This window comes from Vulpes lagopus, chromosome 1 (assembly GCF_018345385.1).
Source record: "Vulpes lagopus strain Blue_001 chromosome 1, ASM1834538v1, whole genome shotgun sequence".
Taxonomy (NCBI): domain Eukaryota; kingdom Metazoa; phylum Chordata; class Mammalia; order Carnivora; family Canidae; genus Vulpes; species Vulpes lagopus.
The window spans coordinates 111,123,050-111,133,941 of NC_054824.1; the positions used below are offsets into that span (position 1 = coordinate 111,123,050).

General features: G+C 53.3%; 1 protein-coding gene across 6 annotated transcripts in view; it reads right to left on the reverse strand.

Annotated features, from left to right (window-relative positions):
• The window catches only part of MTCL1 (microtubule crosslinking factor 1), a 128,118-nt gene extending 118,362 nt beyond the window's left edge, over nt 1–9,756 (reverse strand). For all 6 annotated transcript variants that reach the window (XM_041766745.1, XM_041766726.1, XM_041766717.1 and 3 more), the window contains exon 1: nt 8,552–9,756. In XM_041766745.1, coding sequence (XP_041622679.1) covers nt 8,552–9,622 — 1,071 coding nt within the window. In that variant the 5' untranslated portion in view covers nt 9,623–9,756. The remainder of the gene's footprint in view (nt 1–8,551) is intronic.
• Nucleotides 9,757–10,892: the final 1,136 nt, after the last annotated feature.

The following is a 10,892-nucleotide window of genomic DNA, read 5'->3' on the forward strand; positions in this document are numbered from 1 at the left end:
TGCATTATGTCAAATATACTCTGGGTTTGGTTTTTTTCCACTCACTTGGCCTTTATTTCCCATCTCCGCTTTGCTCTGGCCCAGTATGAAGACACTGTGGGAGCAGAAGAAACCCAGGACTTGTTCCTTGCCCTGCTCCTTTGCTCCCATTCCACAGCCACTCCAGCGCTGTCACCCAACAGCAGCATACCTGCAGGGCACTCGCTCCCCAGTGGCTGCAGACCCCAGCTAGTGCCTGCCTTCAACACTCCCAAGGGAGCAGCTCACACACAGGTGAGTCATGTGGGGCTCCCTGCTTCCCCTTTAGCCAATTCCCCACCCAGAGTTATTCCTGACTATGTTACTCAAATCTTACCCCTCAAACCTTCCCATCACACTGAGAAAATTCTTCAAAGCATTCCCCAGGGTCTCTGAGCTACCCCTTCCTTCCCTGCCACACTGTCTTGCAGGGTCTGGACTGTTAGGGCCCTCCCACCTGTTCTACCCTCTCCTTAAAATGTTCCTCCCCAGTTATTACAGAGCTCATTGTCGCATCATCTGGAAGGTACACACACAGTACCTCCTGACCACCCATCCCCCAACCCACCCCCACTCTGCCACACCCCATCTCTAATCCTTCTTGCCTTGCTCTGTGTTCTTCCCGCCTGGCATCCCCAGCTACTAGTTGCTTGTGCCTCTTCCTATTCCTGTCTGGGTGCCCAGGCTGAAATGTAAGCTCTGTGAGGGCAGACCCCTTGAGGCTGCTCCTGCCCGTTCCCAGCACCCCAAGTGGGGTGAGCTAAAGAGCAGGCCCTCAACACATGAACATCAGGTAGGACCTACAAAGACCAACTCGTAAAGATGGCCAAAATTGAACGCAAATGCACCTTTGTTTTGTTCCAGTCTTATAACCTAATTACAAAAAATTCTTCCCAAACCCACAGATGTAGCTGCAATGTGCAAGACAGAAATTCCATTGAAGTATTACAGAAGATTTTAATGAGGAACAATTTGGAAGGTGGGAGATTAAGAAAAGCATTCTAGGAATTTTTTTTTATTAGTCTGATAATTGAAGATTTAAATGCCTCCAGACTCGGATACATTCAGTCATTCCTATTTGTTTTGTTGAATTAACTTTGAGGGTCAAGAAGAAAACTCTCCATGATGTGGACACCCTCAGTTGTCAGCTCGTGTCCTGCTGTTGTTTGTTACTATTCTCTCCACTCTCATTAATCCCGCATTTGTTCCTAAAAGCAGGGATTTACTTATAATAAAGAATGAGAGCTTCCCAACATCAAAGCCTCAGGTAGATAAGAGATTGACCAGAAGGGAATCTCCTGAGGAACAGTTTATCCTGGAAAAGTTTAAGTATACCAAATAAATTGGGAACGGAAAAATACAACTTGGCACAAACGGGGTCAAGACCGTTACCTAGCCAACCTCAACCATATGCAATGGTCTGTTGGAAAGAGCCCAGGTGTGTTGCATCTCATTCCCCCAAACCCCAGCCTGTAGGCTTCTTCCCAACCTGTCCACATTACCCTAACCAAGACAATGGCCTACTCACTGACCATGACTCCAAATGGAGCCTGTCTGAACAGACTGCCGAGAGGAATGGATGTTAAAGAAGAAAGCGGTAAATCAATAAAATTACTAAGATAGTTTTTCTCAGCTTCTCGGTGCTCTTACAAAATTCTATAGCAGCAGTCATAACCTCATTAAAAATCTAAGATGTTCTAGTGTGTCTTTAAAAAAAAAAAAGGAAATTTTAACATTGAAAAGTGTCGTGAAGTATAAGCAACTTTTGTTTCGTTTCTGTTTTCCTTCACAGAGATCTCTTCCTACACATCTTGTCCCTAGGAGGACAGCTCCCTGGGCCTGGGAATTCATGGACCAAGCCTGGAAGCCAGTCAGGTGAACATACGTAAACAGGATGGACAGGCTGGGCTCTTCAGGGAACGGGAAGACACAGCTCTTTCAGGAAAGTCTTTGCCAATGTCCAGCAAAGAGTAAGTTGGCAGGCTGATCCCTACACTGAGGTCGTGATGCTGCTGTGTGGAGCCACGCTCCTGACCCAACCCATGCCGGAGGAGACCAACTAACTACAGACTGCAAGCTTTAACACAGGCCTTGTGGATGTCAATCTTCTGGTGAAGATTAGGTAATTAATCCTGAATCTTCAAAATTAAGGTCAAGTTTCCCTTGGGTTCTACCCATTGTATGTGATGGGCTGACTTTCAGAGAGAGCCTATTCTCTATGCTTGTGTCAGAGTACAGTTAAAAGGTAATTGTTTTATTGCATAACTCATAAATAGTTCAGTACAAGCAACGATCATGATGTGTATATGTATACATATAAATATACAGTAACTGTGGCCATTCTGTTCATGGAAGGAATCGTCTGTGATTGCTTTTCCTTCTAGAAAGCATATCTATAAAAGCCTAAGCCATTAATGCCTGGAATTACCTGTTACTCAAACAAAGTTTTTAAAGTGCAAAACAGCCATAAGAAAACATAAGATGCAACTTTCAGGTATAAAGCTGTTCTCTAGCTTTCAGATTTTGTACCAGGAGGACCCTCATCGACCTGAATATCAAATGCTGGATGTGTTCAATATATGTGTAAACAATCACTGCAGGCTAAGAAAAAAGAGTATATAAAGGCTAGGTGAACCTGCACCCCTAAATCATTCAGTAGGCCAGATGTAAACAGCTAACATTTTTGGCCTAAATAATCACCAACATTAGTTGCACTGAAAGGAAAAGTAGGGAGAGACCATAATTACATGTATTGGAATCATGGCTTTTATAACTGATATTTTATCTAAATCTGTAGAACAGAAGACATCTTTTTCATTCAACACTTTACCTTCATTACTCACCCTATTCTCACCCTGCCAGGAACATATTATCCATTTCACGGACAAGGAGAGCAAATCCACGCTGGTTAACATGTCCAGAGCCTCTTAGCTAATAAACAGAAGCTAGACTGCAAAACCACATGCTCTTTTCAGTGAATACTATAAATTATTTGCAACAACCAGGAAAAATGAAACAATAGTAAGCCTTAAATCATGATTTTAAAAGCCCACCATAGGTGTGACAATAATGAAGCAAGTTAACACTTTTAGATCTCGGTAACATATCCTGAGGGCCCATATCTCAATGGGCCCTCAGAAAAAAACACTGCACTATGCAGCAAAGGTATTAATACCCCCATTTTTTAAATGCAGAAATTGAGATTCTAAACATTTAAATGGCTTTTCAGACACTAGTCTGGTACAGAGATGAGACCAAGGCCAGTGTTCCAACTCTTTTCATAGAGCCTTGAAAAAAAAGCAGTTTTCAGGTTCAGTGAAAAGAAGTTACAAGAAAAGCAAATTATAAACCACGTAAGCTGGCAGCAGACATTTGAAAAGCAAAAACTGTGATTATTCGGATTAGGGTCACGAAGGATAGTGATTTTCAAGCTACCATTACATTAATTTTCTGACAGCACACTCTAATTTAGAACACGTTGTATTAAAGAACCTTAAAAATGTCTGGCATTTAAATGTTTAAGAAAACCAAATCAAGCAGAACATATGTTTCTAGCAAATATAATTTAGACATAGTAAGTAAAAGTAGAATATTGCTGGTTTTTTTTTTTTTTATAAACAGAAACTAAGAAAAAACTTGCCCTTAATCAACAGTTTCATAAAGAATTAACATCAGGTTTGCTGTGTACTTCACTGTTCGATCATTACGTCATTGAAAAGCTAATTTAGTTTTAATTAAATCTATTTTTCAAATTTCATATATAAAATGAAATCTTGAGGTAGTGTGAAGCTCCCCAACTACTCCCCTTTGCCTGCAGATATCAGATCGAGCCTTATTATATACACCAAATTACAGAAATAATGAGGTACCATGTGTGCACTACAGTAAACCAAGATTAAAATGGAGCATTTCAATGAAAACAGTTTTACCCACACACAAAAAAATAAAAACTAAGTCCACAGTATCTTAATTTAAGGGATGCAAACTCTTGATCGTACTGATAGTTTTATTCAAATCAATCTCCTTTAAGCAATTTGAGATCAATAACTAGTTCCACATTAATATCCTAATAACCCTTCTTTAAATAGACCCCAATTTGGACAGGGAGCAGTCATCTGACTATGCCTGCGATAATTCCATCTTCTGGGAGTTGCAGACAGAAACGATCGTCTGTCATAATATACAAATAATCCACCTCATTTCCCTCTGGACAATGAAAATGTTCTCTGCGCAGTCCCAGCTGTAGCTAAGAAGGCATGGGGACCGCTACCATTGTTTACCAAGTGACAGTTCACCCAGCAGCCGATGGGCTCTGTTTGCCCTGGTCTACATTATCTTGCCACCTAAGATGATTAGAGCCGCTCTTTCGCAGGCTGAATAAAGAATGGGTGTGGAAAGTGGAATGTCAGGAAAGAATAGGACCACTGTCCACTTTAACCCTTCTACAAGAAAGGGGGAGGAGGAGCTCAACACTTGAGCTGTTCAGAACTGTTTACTCTGGCTCAGAGTGTTCACTCCAGGCCACGCCGAGCACCTGGAATCCAAAGAGCCAAATTTAACAGAACCATTTCAGAGCTTGAAACTCAAAAGCCTACTCAGTGAGAGACAGGATGGTAAGGTTGGATCAGTGGTGATGCACTGCAACCTATAAAACCTCAAATGACCCTGCCAATAACCTCCCTTGGGAAATCACTCCTCTCTAATGATCGGATGTCGTCTGTCCTAGTACCTAGCAGTGACTTTATTGTTTTAAACAAAAATAATTCTTGGGCAGCCCCGGTGGCTTAGCGGTTTAGCGCCGCCTTCAGCCCAGGGCGTGATCCTGGAGACCCAGGATCGAGTCCCATGTCAGGCTCCCCGCACAGAGCCTGCTTCTCCCTCTGCCTGTGTCTCTGCCTCTCTCTCTCTGTCTCTGTCTCTTATAAATAAATAAAATCTTTAAAAAAAAATAAACAAAAATAATTCTTATGAAATCACTGAGAAAGCAGGGAGAAAAAAAAAAGCAGCCCTTCGCCACATCAACCCTTGCCCATCCTGTAGGACATTGGCGCTTTGGAGAACACTATTTGGACACATCACCAGTAACTCGAAGAGCATTTTCAAAATAGGCCAATAAACTCAAAGTGATTAAATCCTCCTGAAAAGCCCATGGAAAGAGAACATAATTAATATGTTCATGATGAGCACTAAGACGGTTCTGATTGTCTCAGAGCACTCGAGCAAAACACAGTGGTGGCAGGCAGACAGGAAGGCAGCGAATACACCAGCATTTTGTGGATGTTCTCATCAGTGAGAAACATGCCTGGGTTCCCTCTGAAATAGAAGCAAAGGCCTCCGGACAACTGAACTCAACTGCTCACCTTATCTCTGAAGACTTCCAAACATATGTAAGTTCATCGGGGGTAAAGGGACAAGACTGCTTTTCTGACTGTGTTTTTGTGCAAAAAGCCAGCCACCTGGGGGGTGAATAATGGCGCATTTTTCATCTAGCCTCCTTGGTGGCCTTTGATGAAGGTAGAAGAGGAAGAGGAAGCAGAGTCCGGGATGCCCCATACAGGTCCACACAGCACAGCCCAACGTACGTACTTCTCTCTTGACATCTATTTTAAAAAATACAGCAGGCTGGCTAAAAACCAAGAGAACTCCACTAGAATTTCCTGATCACATAAGACATCCCCCTATGGTTTTGCAGACCTTCTGTATCTGCTTGATCACTCTTTGGTCATCCTAGCTCAGGAAGTATGACAGTTTTGTACAGTTAATGGTGACAGAACTGACTTGGGAAAGAATGGGATACCTAACATGGTAACAATCCTCCAGAATATACCAGAGTAAAATTTCTGGGCCGCGCCTCCTCTTGTTAGGTAGCATCTGAATAGAGGGATGCTTCGTCTAATCAGAGAGTTCTGTGCCACGTTCCCTAAGACAGCAGTAGGTCAAGGACGCACTTTTGTCTACCACGAGAAAAAAGTACCAGCGAGCAACAAGGGCAACACAAAGAGAAGCTCCGATTTCTTTTCTTTTTTTTTTTTTTTTAGAAGCTCCGATTTCTAAGGTGCTCTAAACACCCCGTGCCAACGCATACCTCCCACCCCTGCCCCTTGAGGCCACTTGTGATCACAGGCCCATTCTGCACAAGTGGGCACACTCACTGACCTTTAGTCTACCAGGACTATTGTGTTTTTTTGCCCAAATTGAACTCCTGGAACTTAAGCTCCTGAATAACCAAACACGTTAACTCACATCTATATTTGCGTGTGGACTTCTGATTTCCTTCAGAAGCTCCCTTCAGAGCTCCTCTATCTACTTCTCTCTCCTGCTGTCAGGAGGGAAGGCCGGGAGATACACTCAGGCAGAGTGAATGGTGGGCCGTGACACTTTCTCTCCAGGAACCAGCAACTGAATGTTTCCCACAAATTAAACCTTGTCAGTGGGATTTATATGCCCATCTGTACACAGGCTAGTAGAGAGGTGTTCATTATGGCCCTTTCACCTAAAATGAAAAGAGGTCCCCTAGGAGAGCTCAACAGTGGGAACATTTCAAGCTCGTAACAACACTAAAGCAAGCCAGCTACAGTGAGAAAATTAGCCTTGCTGGGAACAGGGATGCAGCCTGGTGCAGGGAAAAAGGCAAAGGTTCTGGAGCAGGAAAAAGAGAAGCTGCACCTCCTACTGGCTATATGGCCTTGGGTTAGTCAGTTAAATGTTCCGGGTTTCCAGCATCCTTGTCTGCGAAATTGGGGTTCTGATAAATATGACAAGTACACCCTATGTTGTTGTGAAGACTCACTGAAATATCAAATATACCAGCTCAGACTCCAGGATCAGACACCTAGCTCATTCCCTGAGAATCTACCAACGGGAAGGATAAAGCAAATAAACAGTCACCCAGGAATGAACTCTGAAATGACCATCGAGCTGCCTACCTTAGGATCAAAGATGCAACGAGAAACAGCTTTTCTCTTACAGCACCCTCAATTTCCTGTTGCTTAGCAGGTCACGATTTGGATAAACATCATTTAATCAGAAACACTGTGGGTCAGGGATCATGCTAAGAGCTGCAGTTATATAACCCAACAAGAGCATCTTTCTTGCCCGTAGGGAGTTTACATTTGTTGAAAATTTACAAAAGTGCTGGTTTCAAGATGGAGTCACATACAACTTCACTGCCCTTTCTCTTTAGCACCTCTGAAAATCACTCTGGTGTCTATTACACAAGAGTGGGTGACACAGGCAAATGTAATACTTGAAACACCTTACTCCAAACTCCTACTATGTCCTCACCTCTCCTCTGCCTCACTGCTACCTCTTTGCAGGCAAAACAGCTACTGGGCTGTCAGTTGGGGAGAACAGCTCCTGATTCAAGATTTAGGTTTAGAAAACTCAGCAGTGAGCCCATTCTAATGTCAGCCTGAACGGCACACTTAACCACCTTAAAAGCCCATGCCCTTGGTCCCGCTGGCCAAAAACTGGGCCTCATTTGGGCAGGTCCAACATTTGCTTAGAAAAAGTACGAATCAGATAACCCGGATAAAGGAGCGCCATCCACTGGTTTAGGAGGAGATCCATATTAGAGTCTTAACAGAAGCATGAAAAGATTTATACCGCTGTAGTTATTTACTAACTTGAAGACTATAATAAAGTAATTGCCCCCCAACCAACCCCCCTTATTTTGTCTCGAGTCACTTCAAATTGTCGTGACCCCAACACTAAGTCCTCTGTTCTGCAGGCCCAAGCTGCCCTCCTCCTGGGAGGAATAAATGGAAGTAGGTTTGAGTGCCCCAAAGCTAACAAGACCAAGAGGCCCTTAATAGCAAGACCTCATGAAAAATACTCAGGCAAAGCAGCAGAGGTGGCAATTCCCTCGAAAGTGCTGGCGTGCAGGGGCAATCAAGTGGCCTCTCCCGACACGAAAAACGGGCTTATGGTCGCCCACAAAGGACTGGCGACTGGCTGGACAACCAGCCAACCCCTTGCCCCTCGACCCGGGACACACTCATGGGACCCTTGAACTTAAGTTTTATCACCAAAAACAGGGAGCTCCCCCGCCCCCGCCCCAGCTAGAGAAGCAGAGGGGGCCTCACTTCTTTAACTGCAGGAAAAGCATCTGGCACATCCGCCGCTCGCTCGCCGGAGCAGGCTGCGCACTGCACACACCTGCACCAGGCCCGGACCAGAGCTCCTCGGCCAGGGGCGGCCCCGCCCCAGAGGCGAGCGCGTGGGGGTGTCAGCTGTGACCCTCTCCCCCAGCACATCTACGGGGGCAAGGGCGTCAGCAGGCAGCAGCAAGACTCCAGAAACAGGAGAAGCCAAGTGCGGCGAGGACCTGGCCAGACCCACAGGTCTCGCTGCTCCTTCCAGAAGTTTTAGCTCTAAGTTCCCAAAGCCCGTGTGTGCGGGGGCGGGAGAGTGAAGGGCAGAAGGGCCGGAGCGCGCGCGTCGGGAGCGCCAGGGCCGGGCTCGCGGGTCCCCGCCCGCGCCCAGGCCTCAGGGGTCGCCCCCGGGCACCCGCGGCGGGGCCGCCGCTGCTCACCTTGAGATAGTCGTTCTCGGAGCGCAGCTCCTCCATCTCCCGCAGCAGCTCCTCCTCCACCGCCGCCGGCACCAGTCGGGTCGGCTCGCCCGGGCCGGCATCCCTGGGGGTCCCGGGGCCTGCTGGCCCGAGCGGCGCGCGCCCCCCGGCATCCTCCGCCGCCGCCGACCCCGGGGCCCCCGCGCGGCCCCCGCCCGGGCTGCTGCGACCCCCGAGGCCGGCGCCGGGGGCGGGCGGCGCGGCGAGGGGCGCGGGGGGCTCGGGCGGCGCCGCGGGGGTCGCGGTGGGGGCTCCCCGCGGCGGTTCCCGGTCGCTGGAGCCCGTGGCGGACTCGGCGTCGCTGCTGGCGGCGGGGAGCAGGCGTTGCTCGTCGGACAGGGGCTCGGAGGGGCAGTCGGAGAGGTCGGAGCTGCTGTCGGTGTGGCTGATGCGCGGCCCGGGGGCCGGGGGGCCGGCCGAGGAGGTCACGGCGAGGGTCGCGGCGGGGCTCGGGGCGGCGGGGGCCGGGGGCCCGGGGGCCCGCGCGGGGGGCGCGCCGGAGCCGCGTCTGGCTCTGCGGCCCTTGGCAGCGGCGGGCGGCGGCTCGGTCCCGGGCGGCGGCGGCGGCGGCGGCGTTGGCGGCGGCGGCCTCCCCGCCCGGGGCAGCAGCTCCGCGGGCGCCGTGCGCGCCGCCCTCCTGAGGCCCGGGGCGGCCTTGGCGCCGCCCGCTGCCCTGGCCCCGGCGCCCGGCGGCGGCTTGTCCTTCGCGCCGGGGGCGCCGCCGCTGCGCCGAGAGAGGCGGCCGGGCGCGGCCGGGGTGCCCGGCGAGGGCGGTGCTTTGCCCGCGAGGCCGGGCGTGCGCGGGGCGGCGGGCGCCGGGGCTCGCCCCGAGGAGGGGGCGGCCGGGGCCGGGCCGGGCGCGGGGGTCCGGCCGTGCAGGTCCTTGAGGAAGGGTCTGGCGGGCGAAGGCGCGCGGTGCAGCCGCCGACGCTCGGCCAGCGGGTGGAGGTGGTGGTGGCGGTGGTGCTGCCCCGGCGGCGGCGGCTTCGCGTCCGGGGCGCCTCCGCCCGCGAGGCCGTTCAGCGTCTCCATGGCCGGGGCCCGGGCCGCGAGCGGCGGCTGGGCCGGCAGATGCTCCGGGCGGCGGCGGCGGCGGCGGCGGCGTGCAGCCTCCCCGCGCGCCGGCTCATCACTGTCCCCCGGCCCCGCCCGGTCTGCGCCCCGCGCTCCCGCGCCGCCGCCGTGCCCCGCGCACCCCCGGCGCCCGGATCCCCGCGGGGCTGCCCCCGCTCAGGTCACCGCCGCTCGCCTTCACCCGCTCAGCGGCGCGGCGGGCCCCGCCGCTCGCATCCCCCGGACACCGGCACCGCCCACGGCCGCCCGCTCCCCGCAGCGCCCGCCCGCCCGCCCGCCCCGCGGAGAGGAACTGCACGCGCGCTCCCCGCCCCCGCCCCCCGCCTCCCGCCTCCCGCGCCCCGCCGCGCGCAGGTCCCGCCTCCCGCCCGCCGGCGCCGCGGTGGGGCGGGGCCTGCGCTCCCCGGGCTCGCGCGCGGGCGCCCTCCCGGCCTCCGAGGCCCCGGGGGCGGCGCGCAGGGCGGCGGAGGGGAGGCCGCAGCGGGGTGCAGCGGGGTGCAGCGGGCGGGAGCGCGGCGGGCGCCGGCGCTGGCGGGACGCGGGGGGCGGGCGAGGCGGGAGCGGCCCCTCCGGTGCGCGCGGCGGTGCCCCCGCCCCCCGCGGGCCGCCGCCCTCCCGCCGGCCGTCGCCTCTGCGCTGCGCCCGCAGTCCCCCCGCTCCTCGAGGGTCGGCCGGTGCCCGAGGCGGCGGCCAGGTCAGGACGGGCGCGGCGCCCCGCAGTCGGCAGCTCGGGGAAGGAGGCGCCGCCGCGGAAACGGGGGAGCAGCTCGCCCAGCTCGGGGTGCGCGAGGGGACTCGCGTTCACGGCTGCGGCGGGGAGCCAGGCGCCGTCCGACACCCCGTGGGCCTCGTTCCACGTAACCCCCGGGGCGCGCCCGAGCTGGAGTTGCCGTCTTCTCCGCGAGGAGGGCGCGGGCGCGGGCGCGGGCAGGTGAGGCGCGGGCAGGTGAGGCGCGGGCAGGTGAGGCGCGGGCAGGTGAGGCGGGGGCTGTGGCGCGGCCGGGGCGGGTCAGCGCGCACCCCGAGCCCGAGGCGCGCTCAGCCTGCGGGCCGGCCCCTCGCGGAGCCCCGCGTGCGAGTCCGGGCGCTGCCACCGAGGGCCCAGCGCGGCCGCTGACCTGCCCGACCCTCGGTTCCCTTGCCTGCTAAAAACACTGCTTGCCACCCGAGCGTCGGGAGGATGCATGGGCAGATGCGAGGAGCGCTGTGCAAACTGTGAAGCGCGGTT